At 42.1% G+C, this 23,580-nt stretch overlaps 1 protein-coding gene across 3 annotated transcripts; it reads right to left on the reverse strand.

The window, feature by feature from the left end:
- Positions 1-1,378: 1,378 nt before the first annotated feature.
- On the reverse strand, positions 1,379-22,707 carry LOC122979230 (protein AF-17-like). Of its 3 annotated transcripts, none has more exons than XM_044346515.1 (20): positions 22,398-22,707; positions 21,419-21,498; positions 21,279-21,333; positions 20,959-21,068; positions 17,836-17,939; positions 17,037-17,130; positions 16,149-16,256; positions 14,612-14,701; positions 14,349-14,496; positions 13,407-14,231; positions 12,688-12,887; positions 11,647-11,764; positions 11,319-11,385; positions 10,755-10,903; positions 7,704-7,904; positions 7,353-7,429; positions 6,751-7,106; positions 5,613-5,712; positions 4,249-4,461; positions 1,379-4,174 (listed from the first exon to the last, which is right to left on the reverse strand). In XM_044346515.1, exons 1-20 carry the CDS (start codon positions 22,504-22,506, stop codon positions 4,103-4,105), a joined length of 3,276 nt encoding a protein of 1,091 aa, XP_044202450.1. In that variant the 5' UTR covers positions 22,507-22,707; the 3' UTR covers positions 1,379-4,102. The 3 variants fall into 3 exon arrangements, with proteins under 3 accessions (XP_044202450.1, XP_044202451.1, XP_044202449.1); XM_044346516.1 differs by having other exon boundaries at positions 1,379-4,151; positions 6,739-7,106; XM_044346514.1 differs by having other exon boundaries at positions 6,739-7,106.
- Between the last annotated feature and the right edge of the window lie 873 nt (positions 22,708-23,580).

A 23,580-nucleotide genomic window follows, 5' to 3' on the forward strand; every position in this document is an offset into this window, starting at 1 on the left:
AGACGCACAAAAAAGCCTCTTGGAGCCGCACCCTAAGTCCAACAGGAAGTCAGCCATTTTCAATTTACTCTACAGTTTTTGCCCTGTGCAGGCGTTGTATTTTAAAGAACTAAAGACCTTTGTGATGAAAAGTTATTAAAATCTTGAGTTTTCATTGAAGGCCCTTGACGTGGCGATGCGGCGAATTACAGTGTTCCGCCAAGAAACAGGAAGTTGTAACTTAAACGTACATCGTCCAATCTGCCCCAAATTTCGCATATTTGATAAGAGTCCCAATGGCCCCGACCTGAAAACATTTATGTCAATATTGAGTCATAGTCATAGAGCCATCCACTGGCTACAGGAAGTTACAGGTGATGTACTTGTATGACCTCTGTGTGGCAGGTTGAACAGATCCACCTCAAAGTCAACCAAAGCAGAGTCTTTGGCAGATTTTCTCTTTACTATAATGCAGATATAAATATTAGTAACCCATTCATAAATGCCCATGAGTTTCTCACTTTCTAGTCAGTCATTTGAAGTTAATAAATGTTTGATTAACCATTAATAAAGCAAATAGTTACACCTTATAAATAAATATTTATACGATAAAGGTAAACACAATCCAAAGGGATTTTTCACAACCTGGCAACCCAAACATTGTTCTTATGAATGGCTACAACTTATCTATAAAGCCTTAGCTAATGATTTATTAACCATTAATACACCCATATATAATCACCTTTTAAATTGTGTTGTAAGACAGTGTTACAGAAAAGATGATGCATATCACAAAACCCTCTGGACCTGCTTTCAGCTCTGTTTACACCACAGTTGGGCAGAAAATAATCTCAAATTATATTCTTGAGTCAAAGTGTGACATACTGAGAGACCCGAAAAGGGAAAGATATTGTCATGTGATGATGGGAACAATATTTCTCAAGTCTTGCTTTGACTTATAGAATTAAAATCTGTCCAGAAAATTGAGGATTTGAATAGGACCTTTCTGCACTTTACAATTCATTTATTTTCAAACAAGGTTTCAAATTCCACATTCAGGTTCATCCAGCATTGGTTTCAGTTTGGCACTGAGCAGAGCACTTGACAAAAATCTGACAAACACAGCAGTCTGTAGTCAGTTTTCCAGAGGTGTAAGACCATCTTTCTTCATATACTCTACTGTGGAATATATGTTGGTGACTGGATAAAGCAATACATTTAGACGCTACTGGTTCAGGTGTTTAATCTATTTGAATTTACCTGAAACCAGGCCCAGCTGGACAAAACTGGTGTTGTCAGTGACTTGACTGAAAAGTTATGAATTCATCCCCATGTTTCCTCCTCTTCAAGTACATGACAGACTATGGACATATAGTCATTCAAAACCCAAGAGAAAATGTAAAATAACTCAGTAAAATACATTTATTGACAAAAAAGTCGTCTTAATTCGTCCTTTTAATTTTACACACAAAAATATCAAAATACTTTACAGGGACTTTAATCTGAATATTGTCAAATTTGTTTTGATCAATTCTCTCAAATACACTGTACAATGACAACGTGCTTGTCCTTTTTAAATTCAGTGCTCATTTCATTTAATTTCTTTTTTTCAGGGAACAATGCATTTAAAATTATGCATAGTTATTACTTGGTATTTAGCAATACATTTGAGAGACTTCACTGCATTTCATGCAATTCATATCCCGATACGTAACTCACTCTCCATCAAACCTCATTCAGAGCTAGGTGCTTAAATGTTGTAATACATAAAAGATACACAGTACAACATTCATAACATGGATTATCTTGGTTACCCAAACTTCAAAGCTTAAAAGAATGAATGTGTCTTTACACAAACATTTTAAAGTATACAACTCGTATTCCAACAAAACTGAAAAGGTACTAAAAAACGATTTACAATTGGGCCCAAAGCGCCCCAGTGCAACATGAGAAAGAAACCGCTTCAGAAATCCTTCACACCACTCTTCAGTCAATCTCTTGGACATGGTCTTGTCTGGACTCATAAGGACATACTTGGTAAATTCCAGACCTCCCACTTGGAGTCATGTCAACGTGTTGACTCATGTCTTTATCAACATAATCAACATTCTCCTTCTGTCATTGCTACAGTATTTATCACCAACTAGTGAGCTGCTTGAAGTTCCTTTCTGACGTCTACATTAGCTACTAACGAAACAATCTAGCACTCAAGATATCACATGTATGGGAGATCACGTTCAAGATTGCAAACAGAAGTGAGAAAATATTTCAAAAGATCTGGCAATATTGCTAAAGAACACAGGAGAAAACATGATAAAATAACCTCACTTTGAAGGTAAAAGATGAATTTGCGAGTGGCCTTTGTCAGTAAAACTGAGCCAAACAGAGGCATCACATGATAACATGGAGTGGAGGGAAACAGAAGCTTATCATAGTCTCTATGTTGGCTTACGTCATGACATGTAAAGGCCAACAGTAACAACATTGGCAAGTCACCATCTTCTCAGAGCTGATTACAGCTACACTATTTATCATACACTGTTGTGACAGCACTTCAATAATAGTTTACATCTTGGCTGTCCTCAGCTATCTCCTATGACACCACTGTGCAGGCTTCACTGTAAGATTTTCAATAAGTCCTTGTTTCTCAGTTCTCTGAAGCACAAACAACTAAAGAACATTGCATCTGAACACAAAACTTACAATAGAAAATGATTTGACACTTCAGTTACCACTATACGGTTATTCACACATTTCAACTGTTGAAATCATTAGTTAGCTATCAAAAGTATAAACGGGTTTAGGAAGAGTGCTTTCATTGTACTAACGTACCCCTCCATGTACCCCAGATAAAAAACACTATCAAAGAAAGACGACAAGAGAGTAAGCCTTTGGGCTTGTGGTTTCCTCTGTATATCTAGCATCATTAAGGCATTATCTATCCAGTATTGCTAAAAGTAACAACTAGTTAGCGGACATGAAAAGAATATCTATGTATGAAAGTAACAAAAAACTGACACTTCAGGACAGAGTGCAAAATACACATATAAATCAAAAACCTGTCAGTTCCTAGTGGCCTAGTAAGTACCAAGCATCCTTTATAAGGTACTGAGTTGATGGCTAATTTGCTCTGTTAGCTACTAACATGCAAAGTGCACACTTGTTTAGGAAAAACAATTTTCTTACTTACAATTTCCAAATGTTTGGTTTCGTCTGCTTAATCTCGATAGCAACTGGAAGGATATAAAAGTCTTAGAAACTCTTATGGTGTTGTTGAATAAAATCTGGTGCCAGTCTCTAGTGGACGATGGCGCCATTTTGGACACGTGGATTCAGTGCCATTTTTACACTGACATGAGTTAATACCTTTGAGTTAACAGCAAGATTTTTGGTGGCCATTTATATCCAGTGAAGGCTATTGCGGTAATGAATCAGCACAAAATGGGAACCACGCATCTCAATAATGGAAAATAGGTGGCAGAAAAGTCTGAGGTAATAACTAGCTTAATGTTGAAACGCCACTAACCACACATTGAAAATGACAGAATATTTATCTTTTACATAATAAGTGCCTGTGAGAGGCTGCGACATATAGAAGATCTGGATGAAATGTGGGTGGGAGTGAACACAAAGGGAAGACAAAATATCAAGGAAGACAGTTGAGGTTGCAAGAAGTGGCAGAAGTCTGTTATTCTCACCGACTGAATGAAACTCTGGTTCAAGTCGTGGAGAGAATTCATGAACGGTCAGTGCTCGAGTTCACACTTCAAACCAAGAGCCTCCACAGCACCTGCAGGGATGAGCAGGAGCTCTGGCTCTGCCTACATACGCAGCCCCATTGGTCTAGCTAACAAATTAGTGCAATTTAAGGAGAGACCACTGTATTCATGCTCTCTGAAAGCTGCCTACACAAAAAAAAACCTATGAGAAGAACCTCTGATATAAAGAATTTCAAAACACAGAAAAACTTCACCTTGACGTTTAAGTCCATCCTGTTATACATTCATAAAAGAGGGTGTAAGATAAAGATGACAGAGAAGGAAAGTCGTTCAAAAGTCACGAAAGTTCCTCAGTTCTTCAATCGGGCAAGATGCCCAATGTCTTCATATGAGCTGCTCCTGTATTACCCAGAGATGTCAACCATTCTTGTCTCCACCCTTTTCTCCTGCAGCCTGAAAACACAATGACACCATTTCTTTTTTAAATTTCCCAAGCTGAAAACATGACAGCATACACAACAATTCAGAAAAAACCTGCAGTATCACTCACCCCGGGCTTGTGAAGTGCGTTGTCCTGCAGGCCAAAGAGGCTGCCTCCTTGGCCGCCCTGCAGGGGTGAGGCTGTGGCTGAGGACAGCAGGTTGGGTGACTGGGCGATCATGGGTGAGTTAGGGGTGGAGGTGAGAGCTCCTGTCAGCGTGAGGCGCTGCAGCTCCCTCTGTCTCTGCTGCTGAAGCATCTGGCACACCACCACCTGCTGCTCCTGGTGGAGGGGGAGAAGACAGTGAGTTCATGGGGCGTTTAGGATACCTGGGAACTGGGAAAAGTTTTTACTTTTGAGTAGGAATGATCTACTTGGTGTCACAGTGCCTGACTGGCTCCAACTTGTTCCAACCCCTACCAAAAACTTTCACTACTTTGCAAGTCAAATAGGAAAATGAATGATGGTTGGTTTGCTGTTGCTCAAGAGAACTCCTGATGATCCATTCCCTCAGCTACTAGTCATTTACCAGCTACTGCATATTGTTATTCTCCTTTATCTTTAAAGCCGTTGTGTATAATCACAATTAACCGACAATATATGAAGTCTTATTCTCGTGTTTAACATTACAGCATTATGCTTAATAACCATATTGCCACATCTTTGTTCTTCGCCACTCATAGGACACTAACCAGGTAAGTACTGGTCACTTCTGCGCTATCAGAAAATGATGCTTGTTTCTGAGAAATTCTTCAAAAGTTACTTTGTATTGGACACAAGTAAAATTGGCTCTTTATACTCTCTGTACTGTGATTGTAGTGTGAAGGATGTGGCACTTGAACACTGGCTCCGGCAACTCTTGGATCCAATATCCAACAGATATGAAATCATGTTCAATCTATAATCCGATGACATGTATGTAATTATCTTCCATCTTTGTCTGTTTTGACTCTGATTCAGCTGCACATAGCTGGAAAATGTTGTCACTCAGGTAACCCAAAATCCCAAAACGTGTCCTGTAGACTTGTCAAGTCCTTTGAGACCGTCACTGTGAATAAGTGCTGTACAAATAAACTTGATTCATTTTCCAAAAACTAAGCTGAGAAGGTGATACTTAGCAATGTAGGTGTGTGTGTGTGAGCACACATTACTTCTGCTGACTGAAAATTATATTAAAACTAATCAAATGACACAACTGTCCTAAACAGACTTATTTAGAGAGAAAAACGTAACAACTAGTCACAGATGCCCTCTGACGTCAGGTGATTCTGATGAATATTTCTATTATTATATATTATTATTTCTGCCCAAATGAACAACTGAGTCTGACAGTGTGTACACACTAGAGAGAATACTCCATATGATCAATATCAAAACAGAGAAAATGTGAAGACCAGGTGCTGATAAGACAAAGTGACAGAGAGAGTAATTACAGGAGTGAAGTTCTGTGACGTGAGGAACTGCTGGAGCTGCTGCTGTTGCTGCTGCTGCTCGAGAAAAAGCTGCTTCTGCTGCTCTGACAGGAGAGAAGACCTGAAACACACACATCAACATGCATCGCACACCAGACCATACACCAACACACTCCCATAACTCCAAACAATTATACTGTTATGTAACTTTGCATTGTTTTGAGATTGATGAACCAGCAACTCAGCCAACAGGCCTCTATGATCTACTTTCAGTTGTTTTATTTACACAAAATAGACCTTTACTGAAACGGACACATGCTGCAACTCAATGATTAAGTTGCGGATGTTGTACAATTTTGACACACAACAGTCGCTGTTTGCGATTGCTGCATTTCCTTCATTATAAAACTTTGTAAACTGGGTGAACAGAAACTACATGGATCTTTCAATGAGATTGTTTTCTCTGTTTCAGAGGTCAAAAATCAACTCTAGATGAAAAGTACTGCAATGATTGATTTTTGGACCACTTGAGGGCAGCGGAAAAGACAACATTCAAATAAAATCTCCTTTTAAGCTGATATGTTAAACTTGTTACCAAACAGTTGCTTATTTACACATCTAGCAGTTATGGAGTTACATTAGAATTCATATGGAGTTGTGTTTCCATCCACCTGGTGAATCTAAGTCCAATATTCACTCTCTTTTAGCTCTGTTTTTGCTGTCAGCTCTCTATAAACTCCTGAGGGAAATAACTGGCTTTTTCACTTCTAAAGGCTTGACTATGTGTCACTAGCTGTGTCTGTTTGGTGCTGAGCAGGTAGTGCACAGTGAGCTTTTAGAGCTTTTTCGCTGAAACAGCTGCCTGCTAGTAGCCAGAAGTAGCCTCTCACAACAAAGTGAATAGCCCCGTGATAGCACATATGCTTATCAACACAAGAAACCATGACCTCAGTACTGACCGTCAATCAATAACTAACAGTCACGGCAAAAAGCATTTTGAGTTTCGCTGGTATTCAGCCCATGGCTGTGATATATTACATTGTGAGGTGTTTTGGTCATCGTACATTCTCACTATGGGGTGATTTACACTGTGTGTTCTAAGGTGGATTTCTTTTTCAGCTGATTTAAAGACAGGGTGGGTACATACGGGCTCACACACTTGGGAAGCTGAAAGCCCTGTGCCATTGCCTGGGGGTTGAGTGGTGGAGGCTGGGGGCGCAGAGCGGGGAGTGTGGGCTGAGGGGCGCTTTGTACAGGAGACTGGATCACACCGTTCAGACTGCCCAGCACACCGTTCATATTCAGCTGAGGACTTCCTGCGAGAGACGCCATGAGCCCGCCCATGGGCAGAGCGGAGGTGCCGGCCTGACTGATGCCCCCCAAACCGTCGCTCAAACCTCGACTCAGTCCGTTCAGCAGGGGCTGACCGAAAGAGGCGGGGCTCTGCTGAGGAGGAGGAGTACTCTGGAAGGAGAGGGAGGAGCTACTGCGGGACGGACTACCAGAGTGGAGCTCCTGAAGAGAAACATGATAAGCGCGTTTTAGCTATTTCAGTCTCAGCTTAGTTTAAGGTGAACTAAAGACATGAACAGTGTACAGTGATGTATCAGACAACATCAGTGATCATTGTTACCATTTTCGTCGTTGCATTGGGGGTACGACACACAAAGTCTTTGCTACAAAGACGTTTAAAAGGCCAAAACATAGTTGCTTACAGTGTTTCACTAAGGTGTGTGTGGTAGAGGATCTACAGGTTCTCACCTCAGAGGAGGTAACAAAGGAGGTGTCATTAAAGAAGCAGCTTTTGGACAGGGGACTCTTATTGGTGCTCAGGGGGTCTGAGGAAAAGAGAGGCACAATGACAGGGTAAAAACTACTAAATAAGAGGTTTACACTAACAACCATGTTTACTGCATCACAACTAACCCGACAAAAATACATTGGTGAAAAATGCTACATGCAGTGGGACTGTTGTGGGGAGGATGAAGGGGTGAAGAGAAATACAGACGAACAGTAGATGGGGGGGGGGGGGGGGGGGGGGTGTAGTGCATGACACCACAGGAATAGTGTGTTTTGATATGAAAGCGGGTACAGGAGACAAAAGAATCTGACCTTGGTTGGATGACAGGAAGTTGATCTGGGCAGAGGTGTGCATGGAGCCCTGGAAGGAAAGAATGTGTGGAGGGAAAGATACGGCCAGTTCCGTGTTGAGCAGCTGCAGCCGCTCCCTCTTGGCTGTGAGGCTGAGGATCTGGTCCTGGAGGCGCTGGTTCTCCTGCTGCAGGGAGTGAAGTGACTGGAGCATCTCTACGACTAGAGGAGGAACGAGGAAGGAGAGTAACACAAACATCATCTCAGTGGAGTAAAAACTGTGTGTGTACGGTGATAAGTGGTGGGATGTGATGCAGGGATGAAGTGTCCATATGTGGTGAGATGGACTATGACAAGCATGGACAAAGACTGTGAAGGCAACTTTATACTAAGTGTAACCACATGAAATGCTGGTGTCATTAGCTTTCATTATCTGTCAAAATCCAAATCCAAATACACTGATTCTGGGCACATTTTTCTCTCCCCTCATTAGCTGGCTTAAGAAAATATATATTGTAAATTACTATTAAATAGTGTTGCAGTTACAAACAATGTGAGAAGTATGCCAATCAATTGAAAGATGTTAAAGAGCGGTTGTTTTTTTTGTTTAAGTCAACTAACGGAGAACCTACAACTGCTGTATAATATTCCTGTGAATATACACTGTGTATCAGAATAACTTAGTTATGATTAAACAATCTAATGCACAGGGAAATATCTATTTAAAAAGTTGGCTTGGCAACCTGCTGTGAGCGTTCTTTGGCTTTGTTCATACTGCAGGCAAATCAGATTTGTTTGTCAAATCAGATTTTTAAGACAGACTGTGGTCAGACTTGTGTGTCCAGACATCACCAAACTATCTGCGTGGGTTGCTGTGGTAACAATGTAGGCGTCAGTAACTACGTATGCTGGTGATGCGACTTTCCGACGCAGAAGCATGACAAATGTAGATCCATCATCCCCCCAAAAGTGCCAGCAGACAATTTGTTTCACTGTCTGTCCACAGACTGTTGTTCTCTGTGTTGTCCTCCATTCTGCTCTGCTAGTAGCTGCATGGATTCTGCTCAGCTGCTGTGATGCATTTCTGTCACTTTGGATTTGATGTTTTGTTGCGAATGACACGCAAGACACTTTCAAATCTGATTCGAGCAGCCAGAGCGTCCGGACTGTGACGTATCTGTAGAAATCTGATTGGAATCGCATTTCAAATCAGCTTGGATCTGATTTGCAAAGATAGCATTTCATGTGTTTTTTTTGCTGTCCAAACTTTCTAAAATCAACCTGGATACAGTCTGGATATTCCAAAAAATGGATTTGGGCTGGCAGTCTGAACGAGGCCTTTGAGTCCAGCGTAAAGGGTCTGCTCCCCCACACAGGTGTTTTCAGTTACTCTGCCTGATTAGGCCCCAGCTTGGTGCTGGGCAGAGCTATGCTGGAAAATACAACAGGTCACCAAACTACGACTGTGTGTCCTAAAGGACTCCCTATTCCCTACACTATCACCAAATGATGATGGCTCATAAGTGTCTGAAATCTCAACTTACTGCTACTGTCTAGAAACTTATTAGCACTTATCATGTAGAGAATAGTGAATGAATGAATGAATAAGGAAGTGATTTCAAACAGTGTACATGTAGGTAGTGTACATGAGTAACTTCTAAGCTGTCCAACCCTAACAGGTTTGAAAAAGATAACAGTGTGCACAAACCCACACAGTCCTATTCTGGATTAGGCGAAAACACTTTTTAGAGAGGACTATGGGGGTGTTGGGGCTTTAATGGTTGGCAGGTAAAAGACACTTGGCTGCTACTGGAGTTCATTTTCAATACAATATGAGACAATCCTGCTTATATCCAATACTAAATAAAATATTTCTGAAGCAACATTTTGTACTTCCACTTATCTTTTCTATAAATTACTGCCAAAGCTGTAAAACAGAGAAATTAAACTTAAATCTGTAATAAAGTGCTGACATGAACTAGTGATATCTGGTGTTACTTTACAGTAAGGCCATCAGATCTGAACTAGAAATTCAACCCCATCCTCTAAATGCTTTTTAATTGATTTTCTATGGAGCTGCCGTTGCGGCATGCCCAGTATCACAGTCAAGGAGATCAAACACACTCTTCTCTCTCATTTCTGCAGTGTGGAATGGCCGTAAACACTCATTAGTCTAAAACAAACTCTCCCTGGGGCATAGAGGAATATATTCAAGGTGGAGACTGCGGGGCATTTCCTTTTACAGAGGATGGGAGGCTAAGATGCCTAAAAATATACACAGTTATGAGAGATTATGAGGGCTGGGGAAGAAAGAAGGGTCCATTTTGGGAAGTTTCATTTTGGGAGAGGAAACAATGGTACAAAGATGTAATAAAAAGTAGAGAATAACAAAACTTAAACAAGTTTGAAGAAAAAACTGAGGATGATGACAGCACTGGGTGGAGTAGAAGGAGCAAAAAATAGACTAGAAAACAAGCGACAGCTGATGATATCCCCAGAGAAAAACTTGAATAAAAAGCTCTTTGCAACCTGGTTCAATAGTTAACTCAACAAAAAACAGAAGGAACATAAGAAGCTGCTGTCATTATTGTCGCAGCATGCTGTTTTTTTTGTCCCCAACAGCATCCTGAGGTACATTAATCGACTCCAGATAGCAGCATGTTGCGTTTTCTGAGAGAACTGCTCAGCTTAGGTAAACAGCATCATATGCATGTGCATGGATATGAGCTGTTGACCCCAACAGTATCAGTCCTGTCTTGTATGAGCCCTGATGTTTTTGTCAGTGTATTGCAGAAGGTCCCAACCCTTTCAGCTTGTGACCCCTTAAAATGAAGCTACTAGTGACCCCCCATCACAGGTCATGACATTAGTGTGGCTGTGAGTTGTGATACTTTCATTTAAAGGTTTCTAGAGGCCTGAAGAGGTGAAAGTATCAGCACGTCACAAGAAAAAAAAGGAAAAATTAGAGAAAAGTCAGAAGAAGTTGGAAACCGCTGAAGTATTGTATCTGTTTAGTATTGGCACTGAGTCAAACTGCTCTGAACAGGAGGTAGAGTATTGAGGCTCACTCACTGTTGACTCCCATCTCTCCGTTGCCATGTTTCTCCAGCAGGAGCTCTATGTGGGAGCTGGCTGGAGGGACGTTCTCAGGACGCGCTCTGACTCCTGAACCCAACCCGTCTCTCTGGTCAAACAGAAGAGGAAGACAGCTCATAGGAGACCTGGGTGTGGAGGAGGGGGGAAACCAACATGGAGGAAAAGATGACAGTGGTAAGAAGTCAGTGCAGCAGTCAGAGTGGGAAACTACCAACAAGACCCTGTGGCTGTGGTTAGTCGATTTATCTAATCCACCCAGTCACTTTGGTAGTTAACCAGCTGCCATTTTCCCGTTTGCCTGTTGCTGGTTACTGAAACAGAAACTGATCTGACGACAGCTAGAGTGCTGGGAAAATGTATCCAAACTATTTTTCATGCGGTGGATGAATACTATCTGAAACTGTGTTTTAGTGTCCTTGTCTTCTTCTCCTTGCTTACTCATTTTAAGAAGCACTGGAGGAGTGTAAAAATCCTTTGACGTATTCTCAGTTTAATAAGAAAAATACTAATGAAGATGAGAGGGTAAAGGATGAGACATACTGTGAGGAAAGACTCTCTCTTGGTGAGTTCCCCTGACACGGGAAGCGACAGTCATCGAGGTCGGACTCTATGAACAGAGACAAAGACTCATGAGCTTCACTTCTCCTCTGTTTCAAAGAATGATAGTACATGTGTCATCAAAGCATAATATCTCCTGCTCTATATAGAGAAATGTACATCCGTTTCTAAGAGGTAAAAGAACATTAATACCAGAAGAAGGCTTTCTTGTGGAAGTTCATCTATGATTAGCTACAGATTCTCAGTAAATGCAATCAAATCCTGTTGATATCTGATCTATCTTTTTTTTTTTTAACTCTCTTCCTCTCACCTGGCAGTGAGGTCTGGGCTTGGCTCAGTAGTGGTGGCAGTGGCGGGGCTGTAGAGAGACAGCTGGCGAAAGGTTGTGTGGAGGTCAGACTGTAGGAGGTGCTGGAACCTGGATGGACCTACAAGGCAGTGAACATCAACACCTGACTGACAAAGAAATCATCCAGACTATCTGGAAAGGACATTGGTACAAAAATGTCTACTCTTCATATGATGTTAACTTGTAAAAAAAAAAACAAGTACAACCAGCACACAAAGGAGTTCATTTACAAACGGAATGTGAGAGATGCAACATCTGCACAAAATAACCACAGTTACCAATATTAATAGTGGCTGATCCTTATCAGTCCATGCATATAATACACCAATATTACATAATAAAAAGAGATTTTCTTGATCTATAAAACTCATTGCAAATTCTTGGATGATGTTGAACATATTGTCGAAAAAGTACCTTTTGCTTAAAACAATCAATTAAGGTAATGTAACAAGGGCTTATCATCAATTAGTATGTTGACTATTTTTTCAATTAATCATCAAATGTGAAAGATGCTCATCACAACTTCCCAGGATCTCGTTTTTTTTCTCATTTAAAACGTCAAGACATTCAGTTTACAATATGAAACTGAGACAAGTAGCAAATTTGCTTTAGCATTCAAAACTGTTCAGTTATCAATGAATATTTAATTAATTTATTTTAGGTGTAACTGATTGTGATAAGTTGTTGTAGCACTAGATGTACAAGATGTAATTATGTTCTTTGAACAGGAAATCCACATTGAGCTCTACGTAGAAGATAGTGTAGTGTTATCAGCTACAATAATCATTTTATTTATATACTGTAGCACTTGTGAAACTAAGTCAGTGTCTTTTTTAAAATACAAAAAGTTGAAAGTGGTCCCCCATGACAAGATACAACTAACTGATTTTTTTTTTTTTTTAAGAAATTGGCATCTTTGCAGCATTTCTACAGGACATTTCACCCTTCACCCTTCATGCTGACTGATAATCTTCAGTGTGTGTTTCCTATTTTCATAAGTACCTGTGTGTTTGAGACAGAGTTGACTGACGGAAGTGAGAGTGAGGAGACGTGGGATGAGAGGAGTCCTGAGGAAAGAGGGGTGCTACACATGCCCCCTCCCAGGGACAAGGAGGTGCTACACACCCCTCCACCCAGGGAAAGAGGGGTACTGCAGACACCCCCACCCAACGTGAGAGGGTCCTTGAGACTGGAATAGATACCTGAGTGAGACATATGAGAGAAGTTAAACAAAAAAGGTATTATCATTTCTCAGAGGCTGTAAGACCCTAAAAGACAGCGATACACAACCTGAGTGTTCAGGTACTTGAGAGAAGCTGTAAGTAGGACAGGAAATATACAAGCAGCGCACAGAAAAACCACTATCTAGGACAATATCTCTGCTCATGCAGATTAAATAAACACTGTGAGACAAATTTACAAAATATTCTGAATTTTAAAACCATAGTGCCATGAGACTGTATATTTATTTGTCCTGCTGGGCTCTTTCCTACCACTGTCTTGTTTACTACAATGTGAGGGCCTGATACTGGATATAGATAAGCTGCTACTCTGGTGCTGACTTGGCAGAAGCGTAGTGGAAATATTTCAACACTTCTGAGTCAAGCTGCGTATGAACACACCAAAGTGCAGGCTGATAGTGATTTTTTTTCCCACACACAGGAAGCTAGAGGGTTACCACACACACACACACACGCACACACCGACTCGCATACACTCACCAGAGCCGAGCAGTGAGTTGCCACGCCCTGTGGAAAAACTGCCGGCAGAGGATGAGGAGAAAGATGAGGCAGAAGAGGAAGAAGGGGTGGTGGTGGTGGTGGTGGTGGGAGGCAGTGTGGAGGGGAAGGCTGGGTGGGGGATGGAAGATGGGCTCGTGTAGAGCGAGGAGGGGGTGAAGGCTGGAGGCGGTGGCGCCGTGTGGTGATGGTGGTGGTGATGCTCCTCCTCTCTCCTCTCTCGGTTCTTGCTGCCCCGTGGGCGGCCTGGACCGTGGCGGCTCTTCTTGTTGCCGCGGTGCCTCCGTTCTCGGGGCAGCGGTGGAGGCGTAGCTTTGTCCTCTAGGCCTGCCTCCTCCAGGATAGGCGGCGTGCTCAGTTGAGACGGCTTGCAGATAGACTTGGAGGGTTTGTAGTCCCCGGAGGAGGAGATCTTCCGGATCTTACTGCTGCTGCCCAGCCCTGACGTGGAGGTGATGCGCATGATGGACCCAAAGGTGGAGATCGTGACCTTGTTCTCGAAAGGGCTCGAGTTGCCGTCCGATCTGTCATGACCCTGCGACCCCGCGAGCGGGCCGTCAGCAGGAGTCAACGCTGGTGGCTTGTGGTATTTACTGTCCTCTTCTTCCTCCTCCTCGTCTTCCTCATCGTCTTTGTCTACCTCCTTTTCGTCCTCTTCTTCGTCCTCGTCTTCCGGGACCGGTGCCCTCCTGTGGCGCTCTTTGCGATCCTCACCGCTGTGGTCGTCACCTCCCCGATCGTGGTCACGCTCCAGGCGGGAGGAAGATGAGAACTGATGGAAATCCTGAGCTGAAGACAGGGAGCCACCTTCAAGAGAAACAACACATTTATTATTCTAGACAGACTGGTCACCTTCTTCAATCAGGTCTGATGTGATGCTTCGACATTTGCACTCTGGCTCCTGTTTCATTCGTCATGTGGTACCTGTGTTGAATGGACTGGAGGAGCAGGAGGAGGAGGAGCAGCTCTTGCCAGTGCTTCCTGTCTTCTTGCTGCGATGACCGTGACTGTGTGAGCTCAGCTTCTTGGACTTGGCCTCACTGTCCTTGCTGCTGTGATGACTGGAAGAGATCTGTCCCGACACACACAAGGTCATAAAAGCAAAGGCATGAGTTCAACCAAGGGGGAAACACTGCACTTCTATCTCATGCAGCATCTGGAGTCACCTGTGGGTCTGCAGTTCATACCTTGTCTATACTGCTGGTTGTCACTGAAGAGCTCAGGCTGTCAGAGGACTTCTTGTGGCGCTCTTTTGGTCGAATCTTGTCCTTATGACTCTGAACAGACAGCAATACACAGGGACCCGGTATGTAAAGAGTCAAACCACATCCTACTGGGTTTACACTAGCCACTAACACAAACAGGCATGCACGCGCACATAGAAAAACTACGGCTGGGAACCTGAGCCTATATGATACCTCAGTTTTGGTAGGGACACTAAAACAATACTTTTTTCAAAACTTTACTTTGATATTTAACTGGGAAAACATTTTTTTGTTCAACAGAAGAAGCCAAACAGGGTCCAACGTAACCGATGGCCAGTAAAAGTTTATGTAGAGTCGTGGGTATACAGTTTATGACGAGGGGAGGACGTTTCTCTATGTTTGATAAAAGTTGATTTAGGCTTTGCTGTTGGCTTCTTTACTCATTTTTAAAAAAAAGACAAGAGAAAAAGAGAGAGAGAGAGAGAGGGTGAGCGAGCTGAGAGGGTGAGTGAGAGAGAGAGCAGCGGTGGTCGAGCGAGGAGAGTGAGCGGCGGTAGCGAGAACAAAGCCGGTGAATGAGAGAAATAAAACATTATTTTCCTGATTGTTTCACGGCGGTTATGTTCTAAATAACCATCAAACACTTAACAGATAATTTAGTGTGGATGCAGACGCTTTTTTTCCTGCATTTCTCCTTTTCATTCATTCATTCATTACAGTTCAACTCCATGTCTGTAGTGGACAGGTGGCTGCAGACAGAAGGAGCTGGGAGTGAACACACACACACAAATAAACGCCATTATGTCCTCACTGTTCTGTCTTAATGAGTACATTTCAGCATATCTCTCAGCACGGTTTCAGTTCTTGACATGAGATTATTATCAAGGTCATCGATACTAACTGAAATGTTATTGTCATAAATTTTGCTCTCTTCTCCCTCAGTACTTCATACTCTCTGGCTTTACACAAAATATGAAGAAACCTACATTTATACAACATTCATTTACTGATCCAATATGTGTCTCATTTTGTATTTTGCGTATTTGTGTAATATATCAACATTACATATCCATAACTAAAGGAAAACAACCAAATCTAAAGCGAACTTCACTGTTGTATGTGTTATGAAGGCAATAGACAAATCACCAAAATTATGGTAGAAAAAGACTTATTTTCACTTTTTGGCTGCAGGGCCAGTAAAAATATACAAGGTGCCAGTAAAAGTGTGATCTACTGGCCAAGTGGGCCAGTGGGGAAAAAATGATATGTTGGACACTGCCAAAGATTTCAAAAATTAAATGTTGTTTGGCAGCTGCACAAGAACTTTGTTGCGGTAAAATAGTCAAAAATTGATTGCAATTTTAATCAAAATCAAAACTATCTGATAAAAGTAAACAAGACTACAAATCTGAAAAGACATGTGATGCCAACTTTTGGTACTTAACAGATTTCTATACTCTGGATAACCAGCCCTGTCAGTTACACACACACACACACACACACACACACACGTGTTTACCTTCCTCTGTCTGTGGTGGTGGTGTTTGTCCTGTGATGGAGAGGTGGAGCGGCCCCTGGAGTGACTGAAGGAGCCGCCTGTATTTTCACTAGAGCGCAGCTTCTTCTGCTGTAAAAGCCAAAAGATGGTAAAACCAGAGAATCTCTGAAGACTTCATTTTAAAAAAAATTACAGATGCTAGGCTTTTTTTTTTCTAATAATACTTTAAAGGAATAGTTTTGGGAAATACACTAATTCGCTTTCTTCCTGAGAGTTAGATGGGAAGATCTTATAGCCAGCAGCTGGTTAGCTTAGAATAAAGACTGGAAACAGCTAACCTGGCTCTGTCCCAAAGTAAAAACATCAACCAACCAGCACCTCTAAAGCTCATTATTTAATACGTTGTATTGCTTTAGTTTAATCTGTACAAAAACATCAAATCACTGTTTCATAGGGGTTATGTGTCTGGCTATTACTTGGCTGGGTGCAGTGACTTTCTGGAGTCTTGTCGTCACCATGAGGTTGCCAGAAAACCACTGGAGACTCCAGGAAATCAGCGAGCCCGGCCAAGAGATAATTCTGCACATAGCCACTGTAGTGAGTAATGATGTGAAAACAAAACAGCAATTGAGTTTGATTATTGGGGTAAAAACTTGATGAACTACATGATAAACATAACTGTTACGTTTATGGTTATAGTTATGTTTAGCAGTAATGTTTATTGTTAACCAGAAAACACCTTACATTTACAGTGAAAGAGGATTTGGAACAATTTACTCTCATTTTTATAGCTTCTACTATCTCATCATGTGGTTTTGTAACCGTCTATAACTCAATAATCCCATGTTTTTTTCCAAACTTTCGTCTAAGAATGTTGGTTTGCAGTCTCTAATCGGCTGTCCGTCTTACCATTTTGTTGTAATGATGCTTGCAGTAGCCACAATATTTCACGTTGTCGGCTTCTGGGCCTTCCTCCTCACACAGCAGACCGGCCATCTGAGCACTGAACAGTGTCACAGGGTTAGACAAGAGAGGAAACAGGAGAGCAACACACACACACACACACACACACACACACACACACACGCCGACAGTGACACCTGAGAGCCTTTGTTATTGATCATGGCTGGATGGATTAAATAAAAGTTCTCTGCACACAAAAATCTTTGTTGTTCATCTTCCAGACTTGATTTTAAGTTGTCAACCTTTATATTGTGATGGGAATCAGTTGTTTAGACAGAATCAAGGCACAAAGCAGATGAATGAAAATGTAAAGAGATAAGGAAAAAGATTGAGAAACATAGTGGAGACAAAGTAAAGGAAATACAGCTATGGAAGACACATTATGGGCCTTTTGAGGCAGATAAGATCAAATCTGATAAACTCTTGACCCTTGTTCCAAAAAGATGTGACTTCTTGGTTACAGAAATTGTCCTACTGGGGCATTTTTATCTACTATTTTATACAAATCATTTAACTCAATATTTTATCTTAAATAATTAATTTCTTCAAGAGTTCTCCTATAAGATCATCACTGCAATTCTTTCAGGATAATGAAATCTTACTAGATCTTGTTAAAAGGGACTTTGTGACACTGAACAGCTTGCTGTGCATAATCCTTTGAAAAAATATCACTATGCTGTAGACGACAAATCCACGCAACCATGAACACACACACACACACACACACACACCCTTTAACACTTACCAGGTGACATGGAAAGCCTGTCTGCAGCCCTGTCTATTGCAGGTCATGCAGGCTCCGCAGGCAGCCTTGCTCTCCCTCCCGTGGTCCTCACAGATGTAACATGTCTGGTGAAGCAGAAAAGACAGAGAGAGAAGCAGAGGTGAAGATACGGAGACAAATAAGTTATTATAATTAACAGATGCTGTGTTGACCTGGAGATGTGTGAAGATCACAGAAAGATCCTTGACAATTCAAAACATCAGATTCATGTTGAAAGCTGTGTTGTACAGTCTTACGCTGTAGTACAGTGTGTGTGAGAACTTGTTTCCTTCTGTTGCACCAGTGCTCCTTGGACAAACTCAAACATTCATGTTATTTGGCAATTAAAGTAAACCATTGTGATAGCAGTGCGGGAAAGATGAAAAGCCTCTTAATGTGAGTCCAGCCGCAGCTATAAATGATTAGGAAGTTTTGCTTGTCAAGACAACAGATGGGGTTTTCAGACAGAACACAGTTTGCTTGGTGCTTGCCGCTTTGTACAGCAAAACTGCTGACCAGATGTTTGGGATGTTGTGAAAAAAGCTGACATTGAAGGGACTGTAACTAGCTGTGTATTTGTTTCAATCTAAAACGTCTTTTCTCTTCTTGTTACCTACAGTCGTCGTCATTTCCTTCTTATTTCTAAAAGATATAGGCTCAGGATGCTTTCATGATAAAACGCGGGGCGAAAAGGCACTCGCTTTAATGCATCAAAGAATTCGTCAAGTGCAGCCAAGACTTTAAAGCTCAAGGCTGGAATTTTTACATCCTGTGTGAGAGCAGCATCAGTCTTCACTGACATGTTGCTTTGCACACATAATAACTGTAAGCATACACAAGCAGACAAACGCATGCATGCGCACACACGGCTTTTGTGCTTCTTTCTCAGCTTTTCCCCCTGTGAGCCGGGCTGACTGGTGGGGGGCAGAAGAGGCCTAGCAACAGGTGCGGGACAAAGGAACAGCGGGCTCTTTACCTTTCTGCTTCAGCCCTCTCTGTTTCGCCTTTTTCTCTTCCCTTTCCTCTGTCTCCCACTACTCCACACACCCAACTCCGCTCTCTGTTACCCTGAGAGGATATCGGCTATGTAATAAAAGGCCAGAGACATAACTACGCTGAGCGTGTAAAAAGGAAGAGTGGCTTCTCAAGTTTTCACTGTCCTTTGTAATGCTGTCTAGGAATGCAGGCAGCAAAATCTGGATGAATGGCTCTGACGGGGAAAAGCTGCATGCAATTTACTGTAGCTGACACAGTAATATGAAACCAGGCACTCAAACACTCACATGTGTACATTTATATGCAGGCATGCACACACACATACACACACACACACACACACACACACACACACACACAGCATGTCAGCGTCTGGCTGCTCAGTCCAATGAGTCCATGTGTCAAATATTGATTTCTTTGTAATGCGCATTGCTTTAAAAGCCGCACTCTGGTGCATGCTGGATACACTGCTCACTACCTTTGCCAACTACCAAAGGATATACAGGCATGAAAAAAGGTACAAATGGCTAAAGTTACAAGACAGCTGATGTATGACAAAGCTGTAATGGCCTGAGATTAGTTTGCGGTTTAACAGTTTGCTTCACACGGTGAAAAAAATTGATATTAGCAAAATATTTTAAAAGCATTTCTGAATGTCTAAACATGACTGTACATATGATGAAAGATGTGTCCGGTCTGTTTTCTGTAGCTGGTGTTAGGCTGCATGTTAGGACTCTGTGTGAGGTCCTATTATCTTTGCTTTTCGTCAGTATGCAGCATGAAGCTGTTTTTTTGGGGAGTGGGGGGGGGGCATGGAGATTAAATACAATTACAGTTGAAGATAATTCCCTGGTGGACATTATCAATTCATGATGCTCATGTTGGGGCTACAAATAATGACTTTTATGATCTATTACTTTATACATACTTTTTTTCAAGCAACTGTTTCATCTATAAAATGTCAAAAATAGTAAGAAAAAAAAAAAAAAGTCAATCACAATAAAGTGACACTTGTTTTGTCTAGCTAACAGTCCAAAATCTGAAATTATTGCATTCATAATGATGTGCAGGAAATCCTCCGCTTGGAGATGCTGCAACTTTTTCATTTTCTGTCGACTGAATCACTGCTTCAGCATGTTTCAGTAACATTACAATGACTAATTAGTCATGAAATGTAGTAAATGCGCTTTTTTGCGGTTTGCTCGACCTGCTTCATCTAGTTCTACCTCAGTTGAAAAATCTCCCACATTTCCCAGAATGACTTTCAACTACCTCCAGAGAGCAGGCGTGACCTTGCCACATTCGGCTCTGGGCTGGTACGGGACGTGTGGGTGGAGAGAGAGCGATAGAGGAGTGGAGTGTGTTGTGCAGTTTTTCCTGTTAAGGGAAAAGCATGAGTTGTGCTGTTTCCCACATGTCTCAGGCTGTGTTGAAGCTATTGTTGTTGGCGAAAATCTTTCTTCTTTTATGATGGATGTCTCCTTATGGGATTGTTGACACTGATGGAAAAACTGGAGGTCTTAAACAAAGTGCTCCCTCTGTGAGTTGTGTTAGTCGTGACACCGATGGGACTGGGTACCTCCTAAGTTGTCAGTATAGGTGTCAATATAATATCTGAGTTTGAGTACAGACAACGAATCAATCATTTTCCCAATCTTACTTCTAAACAAATAACAAAAGATTACAAAATTACAAAAAACTCTTTCAAGAATAAAACAAATTTCTTTAACGCATAAGATTTAAAAGAACCTTGCCCAAGTAAACTACAAGGGAGAACAGGTAAACAATAATCTGACTGAGCATTTGGTGCCATTTTTAGGAAAGGTACACTTTTCAAAACTTGTGCTCCATAATTCAGGTGAAAAAGTATTCATGTTTGATACCTTTTTTATGGCTTAGATGCTTTTTCATCTCTAATTATGTTTGAGTGTTTCAGACGCTCCAGGAAAAAAAAAAACAACTGGTGCTTTTCAGATAAGCATGGTCACATCAACACCATTCTCATGCCTTGCAGTAATACTGAGAAGAAACCTGATATCCTTAATTTAAGTTTCCAGACAGAGGATCTGACAGCTGCTCACTTCACATGTCAGCGGTGTGTGACAGTACCTTGATGTATCTCTCGTGCGGGACGTACTGCAGGATGATGGGTTCCATGGTGAGGACGTTGGCAAACTGCACCTCAGGGATGTAGAGCGCACACACGACATGGGCCCAGCCTGACAGAGAGAACAGCGCTGGATTAATGGCATGATCGGTCTCTTTATGAATGAAGTGGAAATCTAGAGCTTTGATTCTATTTCAGGCCAGGGGGCGGTCCTGCTGTTTCATCATTCAAAATGTAAGCAGGGCTTTGAAAGTAGAGGGAAAGAGAGAGAGAGAGGGAAATGGCTGGAGAGCAAAGAGATGGGCAGCATCCACACATTTACCTCCGCTGTCCGTCCTCTTGAGCGCGCCATCTTTGTGGGGGCACAGCTCACACCTCTGTGGAGGGATAGGAGAGTGTTGAGAGTGTGACATCAGAGGCAGCAGTGGGAGGATGTGTCATGTTGTGTTTTGGCATACTCACCACACGTGCCGCCCGCTCCTGTGACTCACACTTCCGACAGAACCACGGGCCGGTGGGCACCTGGACAATGCCGTAGCATGCTGGGATACACACAAACACACACACACACACAGGTCACTGACACGATTTTTTTGTCATATGGTCATCCACAATTTTCCAACACATACATGAATATAATATAAAAGCTCATATGCAGTACGTTTGTATTGCTCAGTTATTGTATGTGTGATGTATTATACAGATATCTCTTTTACTGTGTTGTCCTGTCAGTAATGTTAAGCGCTGCTGTTTGACATTTTAATCCACATAGGATTTTGACTACAGGTTGAATATGAGCTATGAAGACAGTTCTCAACTCTATGTGTTGTGTCAGCTTCTAACAAATATTTCTTTATTACATTTAATAACAGTTAACCTGACTTTTAGGAAGAAAAATCATCTCTACTTCAGAAATTTAACCTGCAGAGTGAAGTCCCCCCATCATAAATCTAGACCAACCTCAAGTAGTTGGTTTCTACAACAGACGGAGAGCTGAATTTTACTCAGAAATATGAACCTGTAAGTTAACTGCTGCCTTTTGTAGTTGCATTAAAAACAACAAAGCAAGTGGACACAACGAGGTTTCACAATGTCCAAACCGGCGGGCCTTGCCGGGCAGTTTTGACGCAAAAACACGCCTCTTGCAGTATGTGGTGAACCGGGCCAGACAGCCACACACGCACAGACCTGAAGTGCCATCAAGGCGCCATCCTGGCTCGGTGTCACTCTGCTTGGCCCTGCGTGTTTAATCATGTGTGCTGAGAGGAAACAACAAACAGCACGCCTGCCTACCTACCCCTCCCACACACAGCAACACACACAAACACGCACGTAGACAGCGACAGACCCACCTACAAACCGACTGACCCACCAGCACCTCTGGCTGCCTCCAGCCGCCACAGCTGCCCGGTAATTACACGCTAACAGCGGCTAATGTTACCTTGGTGGACGGCGACGCTGCAGCCGTGTCCATCACAGTAAACCAGCGGATTCTCAGCCCAGCCTCGCTCGTCTGAACACACGCAGCAACCTCCGACCATTTCCCGCATGCTGCTCCCATATGAAGAAATGTATTTCCCCCTCCCGGCAACGGCTCAGACCTCACCCAGGCCTGTCAAGTGGTCGTCCCGCACTTTAACGCCGCACCGGGCATAGTCGTGGGCCGCTTTCGTCGCGCAGTTTTAGCGCAGCGGAGAGACGAAATCTCGGCGTGGGGTTTGTGGTGCTGCTGCTACGTTTTTTCCGTGATGTCCTCCCGTCCCCATAGAATCGATGCAGTGCGCATGCTCAGACCTACTCTGGGTCGTAATAAGTCACAGCAAAGGTAGCAAGTTATTGTTATTTTCAACATGAACCCTCTCTGTCAACGCGTGTTTTCGGATTCTAACATTATTTTGTATTATTTTATTATCCATGTGAGAAAACTGCACCCGTATACCCCTCTTCTGATGAACTATTTTTTTAAATTTAGATGAATAAACATGTGTATCAATCAGTCAAAACCGCTGGCTGCGCTGTTACTCTATCAATTTTGTTTCAACAGCGCCATCTTCAGGATTTCCACAGAACAACCGGGCAACAATTACAAGCTGTTTCACCATCCAGTGTCCGGGTCAGAAATAAAAAACATCCACAGTGGTGGATGATACACCTGTGTTGATATTACTGCCATAATAATTCAGTTTGCCTGATTCTGATTTATTTTTTTATTTGATTATCTACAAGCAATCAACAACATATATATGTCTTTATTAGTAGACCAATTTCTCTTTTCTTTCAGCCACAAAAATAAAGAGCAAACAGACATGAAATTCCAGTTTGTCAGTGAACCCAGTTCCTCAGTATCAAGGTTTCATGCTTCAAAAACAAACTTAATTTGATTCCTCGGTCACTTTTAAGGCCAGTGTACAGTGTGTCGTCATTACAGTTAAAATACAATAGCATGGATTTCATTTTGATTTTGGGCTGTCAAGTTGACTCCTATAATTCAGTCAGCAGATGTCACCAGAAGCCTCTCATTTGGACTGGACTTGCGTCATTGTTGCTTTATGACTCCTGTCTCGACTGGCTGAGTAAACTCTGTCTGGCAGGCCAGTTTTATGGTGGAAATGGGACTACACACA

Source organism: Thunnus albacares, chromosome 3 (genome assembly GCF_914725855.1).
Source record: "Thunnus albacares chromosome 3, fThuAlb1.1, whole genome shotgun sequence".
Classification (NCBI taxonomy): Eukaryota; Metazoa; Chordata; class Actinopteri; order Scombriformes; family Scombridae; genus Thunnus; species Thunnus albacares.